The sequence below is a fragment of the Coenobita brevimanus genome, chromosome 1, assembly GCF_032717465.1.
Source record: "Coenobita brevimanus isolate Jiangsu-jjx chromosome 1, ASM3271746v2, whole genome shotgun sequence".
Classification (NCBI taxonomy): domain Eukaryota; kingdom Metazoa; phylum Arthropoda; class Malacostraca; order Decapoda; family Coenobitidae; genus Coenobita; species Coenobita brevimanus.
In genome coordinates, this window is record NC_136954.1 from 67,957,459 (window position 1) to 67,977,408 (window position 19,950).

General features: G+C 42.2%; 2 protein-coding genes across 2 annotated transcripts in view; one reads left to right on the top strand and one right to left on the bottom strand.

Moving 5' to 3' along the window:
• The window catches only part of Atg14 (autophagy related protein 14), a 105,716-nt gene that overhangs the window by 69,090 nt on the left and 16,676 nt on the right, over positions 1–19,950 (bottom strand). The window lies entirely within an intron of this gene.
• LOC145408274 (uncharacterized) lies at positions 4,313–17,619 on the top strand. Its single transcript, XM_080279074.1, has 6 exons — positions 4,313–4,557; positions 8,371–8,551; positions 14,456–14,706; positions 15,510–15,620; positions 16,217–16,338; positions 17,168–17,619. Exons 1-6 carry the CDS (start codon positions 4,348–4,350, stop codon positions 17,340–17,342), a joined length of 1,050 nt encoding a protein of 349 aa, XP_080135200.1. The 5' UTR covers positions 4,313–4,347; the 3' UTR covers positions 17,343–17,619.

The window sequence follows — 19,950 nt, forward strand, 5'->3', positions numbered from 1 at the left end:
CTGCTATAACTTTAACAAGTTGCAGAAATGAGTAATCTTGAAGGTATCCGTTATGTCAGACTTCCAGGTTGAGTACGTTCCTATAAGTCGTCCACTCTAACCTAACCTAACACAACCTAACATGACTTAATTCTATCTTTCTATCTATATATTGCCAGACGCCTTAATCCCGTAAGGGGTGGCCACAAACAAATCGCCTCCATGTCCCCCTGTCCACCGACATTTCACTACCCTGCTCCCAGCTCATACCCCCCTCTCCCATATACTTCACTCCATCCCTCCATCTCATCTTTGGTCTCCCTCTTCCCCCCTCCACCTCGCTCACATACACTCTCCTCGTTGGTCTCTCACTCTCCATCCTCTCCATATGGCCAAACCACCTCAATTACCCGGGACGATTTCGGAACGAATGAGTTTCGGGTCCGAATCGACCCACTGTCCTGTGTAGGGCGCCACAGCCCACGACCTAACTGCGTACCCTTTAGTACCTTGTCATTTTCGCTGAAGTTGGGTATCATAAATGAATTATACAATCTTTAATATCATAAAAAAAAAAATTCCGCAGAACCATAGTGTCATAAAAGAATTTACAATTATGAGATACAAACATCGTCATAAAATTTTCAACATTTGTTAGTGGGAGCTACCTTGCAGTTAGACCCAATTATCTTTACCCCTATCAGTCTGATGACATACTAACATGATTTAATCTTGCCACCATCAGACGACAGTATTCACTTTAGGGCACACCTCTAGTAGTGCCGGTGTTAATGAAGACTACATCTACATCCTCCAGCTCAAAATGCATCTCCAAAGCTTGATAAAATGGTCCACTAGTATCCTCTTGTGTGTCAATGATGCAAACTCTATCGATATTAAAGCAATACAAATGACATGTAAAGGACGATGTTCAGGCGAAATATGCAAAGTACATTATAAATCACTAAGTGGGAGTTGCTACGAATCCTCCTACGTCACCCAGAATAGGGCCCTAAATACCGTATCACGTGCACCTCGAACAGTTACAACGGCGAGAATGAAGCTTGATAACTGGACTTTTCTTATGGTGGTTATGCATCCATGAGTGGTTATACACTATACTGTTTTGGCCCCTTGTTTCTATGTCTCAATGGATAAATATGGAGTTAAAATAATTCTCAGGATCCATACGCAGCTAAAACATACATATAAATACAATTACAAGCATATTTTAAAAGGAGAATGCGCTATTATCATTATAGCTTCATATTTCACGACTGACATAGGCTACTACTTCCTACCATCCTTACAAATTTCCCCCGGGCATTTTAAACCAGCAAGATACTGCTTCTACTTATTTTCCTGTACGGCTGACGGCAGGAGGATTGAGGGTGATGAGGTGGATCTTTCTGCTTTCCTATACTACTTATAAAATTCAGTACCGGGTATTTGGAGAACAAGTCATCCTCTTCATAACAAAGACGAACCATTAAGTCTGTGATTCTCTCTCTCTCTCTCTCTTTCTCTGTACTTGTGTGTGTGTGTGTGTGTGTGTGTGTGTGTGTGTGTGTGTGTGTGTGTGTGTGTGTGTGTGTGTGTGTGTGTATTACTCCTTTCCTGTTTTAGAGGTGAAATAAGGGCGAAGTCGCTCTCTTTGTTTCCTTTCTATTCATCGTTTTCTGTACTATTGTATGTTTTAGTGGGTGAGCCCCTTATCGCTTCAGGTGAATTCCCTTTTATATTCACGTAACCACTCCCTTCCGTTTGTCTGCGTATCTCATGAGTAAGCATTCTCTCTCTCTCTCTCTCTCTCTCTCTCTCTCTCTCTCTCTCTCTCTCTCTCTCTCTCTCTCTCTCTCGTATGTATGTATGTATTCAAACAGCATATCCTCAATCCCTTTCAACCTCAGGGGTATCTCATAAACTGAATAAAATCGCCACCTGTGACCGACAATAAAATACAAAACATATACCAGCAGGGAGAATAAATGAAATGAGACCGATGTTAACCCTATAATCATTGGGTTGTCCATCAGCTTTAATAATAATAATAATAACAACATCCAAACCATACAGCTCTTTACATTATATACAGAGAAGGCAGGATCCGGAAACAGGAAACAGGATGGGCACAAAATACAGTAGGAGAATATCAACAGAGTGCCCAGCCACCACCTACTCTCTTACCATATATGTCTTTGAAATTATGGCCTCCAATAATAATAATAATAAGAATAAGAATAATATTAATAATAATAAATCAATAAGAACAACAACAATAATAATAATAATAATAATAATAATAATAACAAATAATAATAATATCACCACCTATATCAGCAATACCACTAATCTAAATACATACGTTAACACAACACCATTACCATCACCACCGTCAAAAACATCCTACTGCCACACACAAACCTCAATTAAAGGGTATTTCCCGAAAAAAGGAAAACAAACTTAATTTCTACGGTGCGTTTAGGTTAGGGGAATATCATGCGTTGTAATGAGTCAGGTCTGGAAGGGGCGGGGTAAGGGTGAGGGAGAGCAAGAATGGCGAGGGAAAGAAAGGGAGGGAGAGCAGGTGAGGGGAGAGGACGTGAGGGGAGGAGAGGAGAGGAGTAGGAGAGAGGTGAGTGAAGAGGTAGTGAGAAAGTGAGGGGAGGAAGGCGAGGGAGAGAGAGAGACAGGAGAGGGGGTAAGGGGATGAAATGGAAGGAGAGACGGGAAGGGGGGGGGGTGAGAGGAAAATGAGGGATTCATTGACTTGTGGATGGGGATACGGGGAGAGGTGAGGTGAGGAGAGGAGAGAGAGAGAGAGGAGAGAAGCGAGGAGAAGAGAGAAGAGGTGAGGAGAAAGGGGAAGGGTAATGCCACGGGAAAGGACGCGGACTTTAGGAAGAATTATACCCACACCCTTAACATTTATTTACTGTGAAGGAACAACAGCTCGGGCCCGACTTGGACTATCGCCGGGCTAAGTGACTGTGGCCCTAATATAAACAGAATTTCAGTGGGTATATCATTCCTCCACTCGAACAATTAATGGCACTGTGACATCATGACACAGAGGAGATGTGTGCCACGTAAGAGGACTGCTGGACCAAAGGGAACGTGATGTTAAGTCAATGACCATTCTCTCTCTCTCTCTCTCTCTCTCTCTCACACACACACACACACACACACACACACACACACACACACACACACACACACACACACACAATAACAAAAATGGTTGAAAACTGTCACTGAAATATACAAGGACTGTAAAGGGAAAAGGTAAATTAATGGATAGACGTGTCCAGGGATGAAAGAGCTATGCAACTGAGGTCGGCACATCTAATGCAGCTGCAACCTCAGCCTTTATCTGAAGAACACTGGAGGCGACGTCTCTAGTTGCGCTGTCTATTTCATGTGAACGCCTACCAACCGATTCCTGCACCTTACGATTCGGAGCCTCGTGTTACCGGTACCTATTATCTGGGAAACAATGATGTGTACATACAGGTGATGTCAAGTAGGGGTGCAGAGTTTGGAAGCACTGCCACCAGCTATGCCACACCTGCTAGCATCAGACGATTTATTCAGTGTACAGAAGACTTTTCAAATACGGGACTTTAGACATAGCTTTCATTTACCCCCTCTCACAACCACTATTGACGGCCCTCGTAAGTTGAATAAAATCACCTTGTAGTAGCAAGAATAAAATTAAAAGGTCACTGGACTGAAGGACTAAAAAAAACCGTCTCTTGTATTAACTGAGTTACTGAAGGCCATATCTAACTCCCCCATTTTGGACACTCTCCTATGAAAAGAAAAAATAATAAGAAACAAGAAAAAATGGAACAAAGCAAGATTAAATAAACTGCTAATAGACTCATCGGATTTCAGGATTAGGACACTTTTTGAACAGGTACGGGTTAGATACAGCCTTTATTAACCCCGTAACTAACAGGTGGCTTTCCTTACCTGAATAAAATCGTCTGGCAACCCCCAAATTACAGTACAAAAGCACGTCATCGGAATCAGGTGTTACGTCAAAGCTTATCAATTTTCGTTGTACCCGTGATGACGTAGCCTATATAGACCGGTAATCTACGTAATACTATTGTACCATGTTATCGAGAGAGAGAGAGAGAGAGAGAGAGAGAGAGAGAGAGAGAGAGAGGATGTTTCCCATTTCCAGTGACCTGGACTAAAAAGTGACGCGAGGTGAAGCACAAGATGTATACAAAGATGGCCGCCTCCCACGGAAGGCCAACGTATAAAAGCCAAGCCAAGGTAGGACTCCTCAGTGATCCATTGTCCGTCGCAGGGGTAGCATCTCTTCTCGGAAATACCTACCCCCTCCATTCGTTCACTATGAGTGTCAAGAACGTAGTGGGGGTCTTAGCACTGGTTTTAGGCAGTGTTTTAGCAGCCCCAAGGGAATTCTACGTGGACCCTTCGCGAATCTACACTCCCGATGACTTAGAGGAGCTACGCATTGCTGCGGCGTACGAGAAATGCGTAAGGACTCCCGGATGTGACACGACTATATACTCCTTCCCTCAGCCACGTGTAAAGTGTCAGGTGAGCATGGAATATGACACTAATTATAACTGACGTGCCGAGATGAACGATGAAGCCACAAAGTGACACCTTGTTCCGCCTTCACGTCACCTTATGAGGATCTCTTAACACCTTTTTGACGGTATACTCTGCATGTAACACCTAACTGTTTATTCCTTTCAATGGTATTTGTAGCTTTTTTATATCAACTTTATAACTACTAGATTCAGTTAGCGATCCATATGCAGATGTGAAGTAGTAAAGAGGTGCTACAAAGCCTTCTTGGGCGCGAGAAAGCCGAGGACACAATTTATGAGGCTTTGAATAAAAAAACAAGAATAATACATGGCACCTCTAAAATCAAGATAATTAATCTCATGTTATTATCGAAGTGTCATAAACTCTGGTCCAACCTTCATTAAATTTTGCAAAATTCTGTGTACAGTACAGTATGTAATACTGGGTGTCGAATTATTTGCATGCTAGAAAGTATTTGAGGCGACGATTTTGCTTTTAAAATATGTTACTAAGTTGCGGCGGGGACAGGATCTGACACCTCTGGAATTTATTATTCTTATCGCTACCAGAATTTACATAACTGACCAGGTGAGGCCAAATTTTATGACACCCACTAGAATTTATGATACCTGAAGTGTATGAGAGAGGAAAATGCAATATTAAAGGCTTGGGAACCCCGAATATGACACATACTATTTGTATCTGCTAAAATGTTCATATATAAGGGGCTGCGGGGAAGGTCACAGCACCGGTTTACAAAGTATCACACCGACCAGAATATATGTAACTGACTTTAAGACTTTCTGGCTCCTATGACTCTGGTGTTAGCTGGAACAGAATACTAGAGCTGTCCACACCAAGAGAGAGTTTATAATGAAAGTGACGGCCCTCAGGCTCCCACAACTCGCTCAGCTAAGTAAAATGGTCTGGCGTTAGCTAGATAACAATACTAAAGTTATCCCGACGACGAGAGGGTTTTTTACGGCAGTGTTAGCATTATGGTTCCTATAATTCACTCAGCTGAAAACGGCCTGGTGTCGGGTGGAACAGAAAAGCAGAAATGCCCAATCGAGAACAGGTTAATTTCTGGTTGCTCAGAGTTATCAGACAACACTGCAAATCGAGGAGAAATATAGTACATCTAATATAAACGAATTATGGGACTTTCAATACTTCTTGTGCTGACTGTACGAGAATAAGGAAGTCTAGGAAAAGGTGGGGAGGAAGGCTAAGAACGAGGTAGAGAGCAGTAGTGCATATATGAAGGAGGGTGGTGTGTGGCAGAAGGTGGAGGGGTAAACTGGGAACGAGATGAGTGTTGTAGGATACAGTACACGAGGAAGTGCGGTATGCCGTGGGAGGAAGGGGAAAGGATGACCAAGAACGACGTGGAGGAAAATTGTCAAGATCAAAACCGTCCTGGTATGGGTCTTGGCCTACGGGATGGGGAAAACGACAGATGACTGGGTAAGGACGGAAATTCGTGGACATCTTACTGTCTGGTTATTAATCACAGGATGCTGTGTTATGTACAATACATATTGAGATTTAAAAAAAAAATGAAATTAAAATTTTTATCACCGAGAGACACGGGGGGGGGGGGGGTGTTGCACAACTATTGGTCTGGATGAGGTGCTAATGAGAACAGAGCAAATGTCATTTATCCAGGCCGTTTCTACGATCATATAATATTAAGTAGTGCAATGCAATTTATCGCAAATTTCGTAGACTGTAATTTACACATATTATAAGAGTGACGGTTACCTTCGATTCAGTGTAAAAGTTTCATAATTTTTATTATTTGTTATAAAACACTAACAAATATTCAGTGTACTGTACCGTAACTGCGCATTCTCACGGTCGGGACAGCACTGGCACTATTGCAGCTAACACTATACGATTTTATGCAGCTGCGCTAGGACAGAAAATTGTATTAATATTGGTACCATTAACCCTCTCACGGTCGGGACAAAGCTAGTATTCAGATGAGACCAAGTAGCAGAAGCATGTAAGCGTTAAATGTAATATGGTGAATCAAATCATCTCAATCAATGCACCGTATTTTACATGCACCGGTAGGCCTTAAATACTGTAGCTCGTCAGTTATTCTGTGTACCGTCCTATCCATGCAAAATGTTACGAGTCACTTTAGGTGACGTAAACCGTACTTCAGACGGAAACTGGCAGTGCAGGATATACGACAATGTAGTAGAACGTCTGGCTGCCGGAAACTGGTAATGCTCTCTCTCTCTCTCTCTCTCTCTCTCTCTCTGACGAATACTAGTAATGCAGGATATACAACAATGTACAACAACGCTGTGAAACGTTTGTGCTCGCTCTCTCTCTCTCTCTCTCTCTCTCACGGATATACAACAATGTACACACGCCCAAAAAAGTCTCTGCCCCTAAGGGTAGGATGGCTGTGAAGATAGCGAGTTCTGCACACACACACACATGAATCTATAAATCTGGTGCCTCAAAACATACACCACCCAGGATGTGATTTCTTTTTTTGTAGTTTCAAGTTCAAATAATTACCAAAGATAATGTTTTCACATAATCACAGAATGCCCCATATTTCACAATCCTTTGTTCATGTTTCAGAATGATACGTGCCGTTAGAGGGACGATACTTTTTTGGGCGTGGCCTACACAACAATGCAGTGAAACGTTTGTGCTCTCTCTCTCTCTCTCTCTCTCTCCAATTGTCAAGAAGGCACTGTTTTACCATCACCATCATTACTTAACCAAAATATACATAAACGTAAACGAAATCACTAAATAACAACAACAATACATATACAAAGAGTCAACACTCACGTAAGTATAACAAAAATACTTAAATTCCATCACAATTATTCCCACCCTCCTCCCATACTGTTCATAAAGGGTGCGTAATATTCAGAAACAAATAAAAGGAAAATACAACAGCAGGAGGCCCATCATCACGCTTTCGGGAAGATATGCGAACCTCAGTGCACTTTATGTTCAAGCATCAGTCAATACAGTTCAAGAATTAAACAATAAAAATAGAACACACGAATACACTACCGGTACGTAATAAAATACAGTGCTTACCTAAACATCGTCATCATCGCAACCTTAATCACCACTTAAAAATGATGGGCAGAGGCGAAATTCAGAAACGCACATGCAAAACTCTACAAAAATTCACACAGTATTAGACATGAACAAAAAGAGATTACAAATTACATCATCTACTTTATAATTTTCCCACCTAGCTATATGAATACGGTGCATAATAAATTTCTGCTCCGTTTCCCTACCCACACAACCACGTAAATAATAATATAAAATCATCAAAATCGCGACTTTTTCCTTCCCAGCGTTCATGATTACGTAAATGCTGAATAAAAATATACCAGATATGCACTGCCTTTGCGCCCACGTGTCACTTTCACTTCTGTGTCAAGCTCTCGCTCTCATCTAGGTCGACGTAACACCAGCCCTCTCCCTTCTCTTTCATCATCCCTCAGCAAAGATGTAAAAATAAGGCCAAGATGCTTACCGTATGTATTTTATGACATGTCGGTGGGGTGTTACAGTACGGCAGTGGACACCACCACCATCACTACCACCACCATCATCACTACCTCTATCCTCCTCCTCCTCATCATCATCATCATCATCATTATTATTATCATTACTATTATTTTCGTTTTCTGAACTGTGAGGAATTTGACATTTGTTAACTCTGTTTCAATGTTTATTTCAGGAGGGCGAAGGAGCTCAACGTTGTTATCCAGATAGTGAAGGACTTATTTAACAATTCTCATTTTTATATCTTTCTTTCAGGAGGGTGCTGGTGCTGAGGCGATGATGAATGAGATGGTGGGTGTGCGTGTGGGTGGTACAGGGAGCACATGCAACTCAATGGCAGGGGAGGTGGTGTGGCCCGCTACCGGACAGTGTGTGAAGCTGCTCTCACAGGGCCCGTGTCCACCCTCAGAGTGGGTCAAACTCGCAAGATCCAACCGTAAGTACAGTACTGCCAAAAGAGACATATATACAGACGAGATATATATACAGAGAGAGAGATACATATACACAGATAGACAGAGGACTGAATAAAAAAACAGATGCAGCTGGATTAATGATGGACATGGGATGGAAGGATATACCGGTAGTTGAGTATAGAGCGATGACTGAACAAATCAACAGATACAGTAGGATTATTGGGCTGATACTGGATGGAAGGTTATAGATGTATACGGAGTGACGTTCAGTATTCTCTGGTATGCGGTGGTGTGGCCCTCAATTGGACAGTGTTAAGCTGCACTAACTGGGCCCATGTCCACCCTCACAATGGGGTCACATTCTCAAGATCCGATTGTATTAAAAAAAATAAAAAAATAAAAAAAAAGTGGACAGATGACGACACAGATAAAGGGATACAAGACAAAGTATGGATGAGTGTACGAAGGATGAATAATAAAGGGTATAAGAGGAAACTTCCTTACAGGAGGCCGACGCCAACCTCACGATGGGTTAAACTTGTCAGACCTGATTGTGAGAATGTGTACATTGTGAGAAAGAGATAGCCTACACAGATTAATGAAAAAACTTAAACGTAGTAGGAGGTATGGACTGATGTAGATGGTTAAATACACGTTCTCACTGGTGAGTGAGATGGTGTGTCCTGTTGTATGAAGGAGGTAAGAAATTGCTGAACATAAGTATATTAATTTACGAATAGATGCACATGAATAAATGGATACTACATGCACCGGTGGATAGATGGAACGTGAGAAAGGGAAAGAAATGTTTTACACACGACGATAATCATACGGGACAACACCAGTTTAGTTCAGATTTTGTACACTATAACTAGGTAAATACAAGCAGGTGTAGAGGTGTATAGTATGTAGGAGGACTGCTGGGCCTTGATAGCAGGCTGTGAAGCCTATGCTCAGAGTCGGACACATAAAAAAAAAAAAAAAAAAAAAAAAAAGGTAAACACACGGGGAAAGAGGAAAGATACGTCAACAGCAAACAAACAGAAGGACAATTAGCGGGAGGGAAGGTTGGACGAAGCATGGAGAAGGGCAGACGGAGGGAGAGCAGGGAGGAAAGAGGGAGTGGAGAAGGGAGAACAGGAGAGAGGAAATGGTTGGGGATGAGGGCGGAGTGAGCGGTGTGAGGGAAAAGAAAGTAAAGGGGAAAAACGAGGAATGGAGGAAAGTGAGGACGTGGAAAAATGAGATAAGGGGGAGGGGGGGGTCGAAGTGGAGAGCATACCAAGGCCAGCCACGTCTCACTCTTACCATCATCATTATTACGCATATCACATCCACATACCCGACTACCGAGTAAGGCAAATGGCACACACACCACACACTCCCATATTCCTCACCTCACACTGCACACTACACAACAACAACTCACACACACACACACACACACACACACACACACACACACACACACACACACACACACACACACACACACACACACACACACTTTTCCACCGCTTCAAGGTTGTAGGTGATTATAATTTCCTCGGACCGCAGTGTACAGTCGGCATCTAAAGTCTGGCTGAATTTCCGTCTTTTCTCCTCACGGACTCTGAAAATCAGTGGGGTGAATCCGCAGTAACTGAGACACTGATGACTTTATTTAGCCCAGTTCAGTGTCATAAGTGTCAGTTTCTGTGGATTCATCGAGAGAAAAGGAGGAGGCGACAGGACTTTTGAGCCGACTGTACAAAAGGGGGTGACTTGTATCAAATCTCACTGTACCATGACGTATTAAATTCCTGAAACCACCAGGTTGTTTTATTCAGCTTACGGGACGGATTTCTAGCAGTGAAGGTGGTTAGAAATATATAACTGCCACAGACTCTAATTTTATTCTTCCTATCACCGATCCATTTTTTTTTAGAGCAAAAGGACTGCATTTCCTGCTGCCTATGATCTCCAGTCTTTCAAACGCAGTGTGTCCAAGCATCTCGAAATGATCGGATCTTGAATTTGGCTCTCTATTGTATTTTGTTTTTCTCTTGGAGGGAACTGTTATTGCGGGCTCATGGCCTTTGGTTCCTTCTTCCTCGCATTAAAAAAAAAAAAAAAAAAAAAAAAAAGATTTCTTCGTGGGTGAGGTTACAACAATTGTTATTTACGCATTCATGTTCTATATTTGTGATCCCCAGATGACTTAATTCATTTTATGCAATATCCCTTGTGTAAAAAGGGGTGTTTTATTTCCTTATTTGCTGTCCTTGCCCTGGTCAGGTGTTGTCAATAAGTCCTCGAACTGAAGGGGTTACTCCTGTACGATGACGCCCGTATGGTTTGCCTTTACTACTTCCAGACGATTTATTCGGGTTAAGAGATTTTTAAAATTTGAGCAATGAGATAAAGCATTCCCCTTACAATACGAGAGGTCTAAGGTGAAGAAAATCGTCTAGAGGTACCAGTAAAGTTTGCCAGGGGTGAGAGAGATGATTATATCTTCATTACGTGGAGTCCGTCCCACGCTGAATAAAATCATCTGGCAGTAGCAACAATAGCATACATAATTCGCCATAACACTGAGACTAAACCACCTTCATCCGGTCACGTGTGTTTCTGGTTTATTCCTGCTATTTACACACGAGTTATTTAGCTCAGGGAATATATTTCGCAATAAAAGGGTTAACCATGACTTTATCTAACCTCTTAAGATCGAAAACTCCTTCTGAGGCTGAATAAAATCGTCTGATGGTACCAAGAATTAAAAATATCCATCGTACTAAAGGCATTAATGGAGACTGCTACTAACTCCTTCACCACACTGGGTTTCCTAAGCTAAATAAAATTAGGCATCGTTAGAAATGGCAAATCAACACACCGAACTGAACGGTTCAGTGGTCTGCATGTACCCACGCTGAATGCCAAATACGTTCATACCCATACAAAATTGAAACACGACTCCTCTCTCTCTCTCTCGCTCTCTGTTTTGCCTATGTTTGATCTGATGAGCTTATGAGAGAGGCAGACAGAGGATGAGAAAAGGAAAATATACAGGCAGGGACACAGACAGACAGACAAAAAATATGGACAGAGAGACAAAAGAGTTTATGAGAGAGACAGATAGAGGAATTAAAAATAAAAAAAAGTATACAGGCGGGGACACAGACAGAAAATGGACAGACAGACAAACCTATAAATACACAGATTAACTGATTCATATACATATGGAGCCTCTGTGGTACAGTGGTAAAGTTTGCGTTTTCGTACACTGAAGAACGAGGGTTCGCGCCCCGCCAGGGTAATAAACTTTGGGAGCGTTCTTCATGGCACGTGCTGCATTGGCGGACACAAGGGGTGCTGTGGTTGAACCAGTGTCGAATACTGTAAAGGATGTTTGCACTCAGTCGGCTTGCTCGGGCCGATTACACTTGGTTCACAGACTACACACACATCCAAAGCCTCTCCAACACAACAATTACACTTACAAGCACTTCTCACCCTACATACAATCTCTACCAGACAGTCTACGCCACTTGGTAGAGATACATTGGCTGTATCGTCCCGACTTCGGTCGGGATAGGCCGGTCCTGCAGTGGACACTTAAACGGCTGATGAGATTATATACCGTATGTATATATATATATATATATATATATATATATATATATATATATATATATATATATATATATATAATGTTAAAGGTAAAGAGAGAGAGAGAGAGAGGCAACTACCCACATTTGACAGGCACGTTTACAAGCACATGAAAGTAAAACACACAGACACACACACACACACACACAGGCCCTGTCCAGTTTCACGAAGGTGATAGTGGACGGGTGGACCACAAAAAATAATTTGGCACAATATCGAACCCAACTTTCAGATGAACTTGACATGATTACAAATTGTTGCCCAGACTTGTGACCTTTTGTACGAGAGAGAGAGAGAGAGAGAGAGAGAGAGAGAGAGAGAGAGAGAGAGATGGAAGTGCACACACACACACACACACACACACACACACACACACACACACACACACACACACACACACACCTCCTTCGTGTAGTTCATTTTCGGTTTGAGCATTTCTGGTTACCTGCGTTCTGTGTAAGTTTGATTACATCTGTACAAAAATGTTTAGTTGTGTGTGTGTGTGTGTGTGTGTGTGTGTGTGTGTGTGTGTGTGTGTGTGTGTGTGTGTGTGTGTGTGTGTGATGTGTACAAAAATGTTTAGTTGTGTGTGTGTGTGTGTGTGTGTGTGTGTGTGTGTGTGTGTGTGTGTGTGTGTGTGTGTGTGTGTGTGTGTGTGTGTGTGTGTGTGTGTGTGTGTGTGTGTGTGTGTGTGTGTGTGTGACCATGGGGTTATCTTTATTACTCGTCCCCGTCTCGGAGGGGCTCAGGGACAGGTATTTTTTATTACTCAGTTTGTCTGTTTGTTTATTTGTTTGTTTGTTTTGTTAATCTGTCTGTCTGTCAACAACGTTATGCGAAAACTACTCGTGCGATTTTGACAAAAATTACAGGGATGATGGGCTTTGCCTTTCTGATCACCTGATTAAATTTGGGAGCAAATTGGGTCCAAGCCCAGGCTGCAGGTCCAGAAAAAAAAAAAAAAAATCGTTTTTTTCGCCATAACTCCTTTCAGATTCGTCATATCGACATGAAACCAACACCAAAAGGTGCATCTTTCAAATCTGCAGCCTATAACATGCCTCATTATATCTGCGGTCACCCCCCAGTTAGCGGTGGGGGGGGGTCAAATGGGCATAAAATCGTCAATTTTCGCCCGATTTACTCCAAATTTGATGTGACATCTCTGACTAGATATCCTGTTGCGTTTATACGTCACTACTAAAATGACTGCCGGGGACGGACTGGCTGTGCCTTGGCACCACTTTCTGTTTCATTTATTTAGCATATTTTAGCCCAAAGGTCATTTTGTACTTTTTCAGTTTTACCTTCCTCCCTATCTACTCTATTTATCTCAAGCGGACCTGAGAAACTTCAAGTAGACACACACAGACAACATTAACAAAACAAACAGATGAACACACTCACATTCCAAAGGGTGCGTCCACACAAGTGCTCGAACAAATGTTGGCAAGATATCAACACCACAACTATGAACAAGCTGCAAATATGCTCAGAACAGCAGCGTCCAGATCATGTTGTCAACCTCATGATGAAGTCTCTGCCGCCTTGTACACACACACTTTTCGCATCACCTCTTACCAGTAAGTTCGAAATCGCACTGAATGTTTGCAGTATCTGTCCAAATACTATCTATCTACCTATCTATTGCCAGACGCCTCAATTCCGTTTGGGGTGGTCACAAACAAATCGCCTCCAAGTCGCCCTGTCCCCCGCCATTTCACTGCCCTGCTCCCAACTCACACACCCCTCTCTCATATACCTCTCCACCCCATCCCTCCATCTCATCCTCGGCCTCCAAATACTGCTGGATACAATTACCCAAACACGTTGCCACCTGTGTTGTCAATACATGTTCGAGGACAGGTGTGGACGCGCACTAACAGTTACAAACACCACAAACACTGAATACCATCCCTACTACAGTCATCACCAACCACAAACTCAACAAAATATACCAACACTAACAAAGCATTACTCACTAACACCAACACCATCATCACCATCACCATGAATCACACACACACACACACACACACACACACACACACACACACACACACACACACACACACACACAAAACCACCACCACCAGTAATAACACCAAAAACGCCAACAAAAAGACCATCAGCACCATCACCAACAAAATAAACACTCCTCACTCACAGGCTTTATACTCCATAGGCAAAAACTAGCCAAACCACCACCACAACTTACAATCTCCACCGATTCTCTCTCTCTCTCTCTCTCAAATTCTCCTTTCCCTTTGCAGTAACCCCGGTCTGCGCCCCCCGACCATGTGACTCCCAGGACAACGCTGTGATGATTAACGGCGTGTGTCGGCCCATCAACCAGCCCTCTCCCTCGGCGCCCACCTCCTGCCCCCCCACCCAGCGGCTGGTCACCAACGAGTTCGGCGAGGGCGAGTGTGACTGTGTACCGGGCACCGTGTTCTATCAGGGCACTCAGAGGTGTTACACCCCATACACCCAAGGCCCGTGCACCACAGGCTATATTATTAAGGTAAGACCTGGACATTTTCAGCATAATATTACTACTACCACCCGCAACATACAACCCTTTACTGCACTTTGAAAACTAATTAGGTTCAGTGAGTTCCCTGACTGCTAAATGCCACTGTATCTCCTGTGGACATGTATTTTACCGTAAAGATACTTGAGAATCAAAACAGGCTGGCCTGTTGTCACATCCATATTTTATGTAAAATTACATAACCAAAAGTGGCCCGGATACTGCTGTATGGCATTCACAAACTGCAATGCATGAGGAGGATGGGGAGTGAGTCTTGAAAATATACAGTCTTGGCCTACATCTCAGGCATGCCGTGTAAGCAAAGGTACAGTACAACTAAATGTGGCCTGATTACTTAGAAATTGTGCTCATAAGCCGATATGCACGGCTACATACACAGCAGTGGGACACAAGTAGAGCCATACTGTCATTCAGCTGCCTGATTGGTAAAACTAGGATGGGAACCTAGGTACGAGTAAAATATTTCAATGCATTAATGCAGACAGGCAGTACTATATAATCAGTTTTCATTCCAACCCTGGTTGTGGATTCTGACATGAAAGGAGATGCGAGGTGTGTAACAGAGGCATAGGGTATCATAATAGTTTTCTTACGCATCCAGATGGCTGACTCTGGAATGAAGGGTAAGGCGGTGTATAATCAGAGTTTATAATAAGTGTTCATTTGCATTCAGGTGGTGACTCTGGAATGAAGGATGAAGGAAGGTGTACCATGTGAGGGTGAGACAAAGTGTGTAACAGAAGCGCATAATAATAGTTTTCATTTGCACGCAGGTGGTTGACTCTGGAATGAAGGGTGAGGCGAGGTGCGTGCCAAACTCCTGCCCTAAACCCAACATGGTGCGTCTGGATCAAAACTGCCAGACACGGGACTCAGGCGAGCAGGTAACACTCTCTCTCTCTCTCTCTCTCTCTCTCTCTCTCTCTCTCTCTCTCTGCGTAATCCCATCAAACCGGCTACATCTTTATCTGATTCTTACTACCACCAGAGGATATTATTTTGTACTGAAGGGATTAGCAGAAACTCAGCTAACCCAATTCGCTTTAAGAAGTCTCCAATATGCTACACTGAATAATTTGGAGATGATGAATATGATGTTCAAAATGTCAGAGTTTTGACGGGGTTACGTTATGGGAAAAGACTGTTTTTACTATCATCTTCACTTACGTAGCTACCAAACATGCTACAGTTAAAACTTTCTTGAATAGTGTGTGTGTGTGTGTGTGTGTGTGTGTGTGTGTGTGTGTGTGTGTGTGTGTGTGTGTGTGTGTGTGTGTGTGTGTGTGTGTGTGTGTGTGTAAAAATGTTTGTTTATTTTCTCATTTCACTCATACTGTTCCCAAATACGGCAGAAACGATATCGTAAGTATTCACAGTAAAAAAAACAAATCATTAACTTATAGAGAATTTATAAAAAAAAATCTAACATTAACTTACAGAGAATTTATAAAAAATCTTATCTAACTACATCCTTCTGCAGACAACATGCCATGACTTAAACTCTCAAGGCCCCTGTGAGTCTGGTCTCCTGCGCATCGACAACACCATCGCCGAGCCCCTATGCATCACCACCCACAGCATCTTCGGAACCATAGGACCCAGGTACTGTACTCTATAACACTTTCCTGGCCTTTAGGTGTGCTTCCTTACTTACAGAGCTCTATTTATATTACCTTCTTTGCCTTAAGGTGTTTATAGGCCTCCCTATAGAGCTCTATTTATAACGACTTCTTGGCCTTACGGAGTTCATAAGCTAATTTACACACTCATCTTCACTCATACAGCTGCCAAACATGTCATTAGTAGCGAACAGTAATCCTTTTGCCTGAGGGGTCTTTCCTAAGATGAATATAGTCATCTGGAATTACCCAGCACATAACGATGTACAATACAAAGTTCATTATATAATCTGGCTGAAGGGGTAAAGATGAAACACACTTCCAAATAATTATTTTTAAACCAAACTATAGTCGGTTTACATCTGATGAAGTTAGGTCACTCCTAGAACTCATAAGTTATTGCTGAATGAAATTCGATGGGCTTTAGTTATGAGGTAGGGATGATCTCCTTGGTTACTAGTCAAATTTACCCTCTAATCTGACTACATGTGGCTGTTCACTAGACTCAAAATGAGTTATGGATCTTTGTCAAATGAGAAAAACGAGCAATAGTATGGATACTTGATCATCATAAAAATAGCTTAAGCTCCTGCATGAATGTCTTCTTCATAAAAATTATCGACGCTCCTTCACGAATTATTTGTTCATCATTAAAACATGTCGAAACTCCTTCATGAATTACATGTGCATCATAAAAACTGTCTAAACTCTTTCATGAATTACTTGTTTATCATAAATATTGTCCAAAATACTCCGTGATTTACATGTTCATCATAAAAATTGTCTAAGATTCATCATAAATGCTTCTCCAGGTGTTCCAGGGGATCCATACGCGACGCCCGGGGACGGTGCCGAACCAACCTGGCGGCGCTGCTCCGAAACACACCGCCCATCGTCACCAGCCGTCCACGTCTACAAAGTGACAATCGCCAATGCCCCCCAGGACAAGTGTTCTTGGCTGGCATCTGTCTCAAGCTCGCATCATGAGTTGGAATCTCCTGCGGTAGAATCTCTAGTGTTACAGTTCGAATCGCTAAACAAAACCTAGTGTTCCTGAGATCAAATCCCCAAATGAAACTGTCCCAGATGATGAACACATAATCTTGTGCTAAGAGTGTAGCCTATCCCCTCAATGAAACAATGTTACAAACGATGAACTTATAACCTTCTGTCACTGGTGTATCCCCTCAATGAAATATAATGATATAAAGGCCGAGTCCTTAACTGAACAAGTATCAGAAAGGCTGACTCCCAAGTGTTTGAATTCCTCATCTTGTGACAAAGTTCAGTCCCCTAAAATGGAACCTAGTGTTCCTTTGGTTGAATCTCTCATACAGTTTCAACGGATTCCCAAATGAAACCCGGTGCCACGTAGTGCAAACTTCTGAATGACACCTACTGCTGCCAAGGTCAAGTCTAAACTAGTACTAGAGGCCCATCTCTAACCATAAGTGTCAATACGGTTGAATCCTTAACTGAATGTCAAAGGTCGAATCCCTAAATGAAGCCAAGTGTTACTGAGATTGGATCCCTTAACAAAACCTTATAAAATGGGCAAAACTCCGAACTGAAACCCTCTATAATAGTGATATAATCTCTAGAACAAAACTAAATGTCATTATAAGTTCAAATCCACAAACCAAAGTTACCAGCAAGTGTCATCCGGTGATCTCCCAAACACGTGCCAACCTAAGGTTGAACTCCTACGCCAAATCTAGCATCATCTTATGATTGAACCCTAATGAAGTCAAACCTAGCGTCCCTACAGTTACATACCTGAAAACTTACCTGAGCTTTATTAACCTGAATCCCCAAACCAAGGTGTCATTTTTTTTTCCCAGTACCTAAACGAACCCTAACCTACTTACACTTGAAGGAATTAACAGAAAAAGCAGTGGGGAAAGGTTCTGAATCTACCGTAGGTTCTCAAAGAAATTTACAATTCCCTTTCCTAACTAGATATGCTCTTGCAGAAAGAACAGGAATAAGATTATCTGTGAATCTCAGCCCTGATTTGGTGTTCTCTCTCTCTCTCTCTCTCTCTCTCTCTCTCTCTCTCTCTCTCTCTCTCTCTCTCTATATATATATATATATATATATATATATATATATATATATATTGTACATTCTTACGAACTTTCACAACTCGCTTCACCTAACATTGCTCTGCACTTTAGGATTAAGTGCTGAAAAAAAAATGGTGGGGCATATGCCGAAAAATGTTGGGATGATGGGGGTGGGGGATATATAAAGATAAGGTATAAAGAATGGGGGAAATGGAGACAACAGGAAGGAAAGAGGAATAGGTGATGCAAAATGGTGCTTAGGAATATGAAAGGACAGGAAGGCTCGGAGATAAGAGGATGAGAAGAAAACAGATGGAAAGATATGGGGATGCAGAGAACAGAAAACAGGGAGGGAAAGCAGATGACACGATAACCGTGGTGAGATGGGATGTGAGGATGGGAGGATATGGGGACGTAACGAACAGAAAATAGGGAAGGAAAGCAGACCATGGTAACATGGGATGTGGGGATAAGAGGAAGGGAAAATGGAAATGTGTGTATGTGACAAACTGAGGAAGGTAATAAACATACCAGTAAATAAATAATCGCTGCTAGGAGGAGTTGATGCTTCTACCGTTTGCAACAACTTAGATCAGTGGTTCCTAACCTGGGTCTGGTGTTGCGGACTAGAAGCGTACCAAATGACACTGTGCAAGTGCAGTTGATGACATTACGGACATTCCATCCACATCACCGTATATCGCCCCGTTGCAAAAACACTAGGTTAGGTGAGATTTACATCTTTATCCCGGCAGAAATAAATGTTAGAAAAGATGTTTGAATTTCTTCTCCAGCCATGACTAAGTATGCATCGCATAATGTGCATAACTCCTTCCCCGCGTCTCTTCCATTAAGGCCAGTTCCTAGTGGACTGTGCATCCGTGCCGATGCACGAAGAACAAAAGGTAAGGAAAGTTTCTGGACTCTTAAGAAAAGTTTCTGGACTCTCCTTCCTTTGTCCTTTCTGCAAAAACAAACCTTACTTAGGACAGGGAAGAGATCATAAATTGTCTGAGAGGTTCACCCCTGGTTTACAAATAAGCCCTCAGGGATACGAAACGTCAGAACTGATGGCAGCCTACGTAACGACCGGCTCATTCAACTGGATGATTACACCTAATCAAACTTTCACTCCAAATTTTAGTGCTTTATTTTTTTAATATAAACCATAATTGTTAACTTGTTACATATTCAGTTTTCTTGCTTCAATGATCCGCAATGGTTGAGATTTGTTTCGAAAATATGTGTTAAAAAGCTAAGCCGCATGTTGAAATGGGTATGGGTATTTACTTAAACAGGTTAAAACCACTGACCTACATAACAGTGTCTGGCATAAGGTCACAGCATACGACAATAGCTTGGCACTACAACGCGCTGCCTCATATCTGACACAATGAGGATACCGTAGGCTATCAAGACACTGGAAAACGCATGACACAGTCATACACACTACATACGACACAATCTGACGCTTCTGATTATGTCATGGTCTTATTTCTCAATACGACATGATCTCACTTCTTACATAT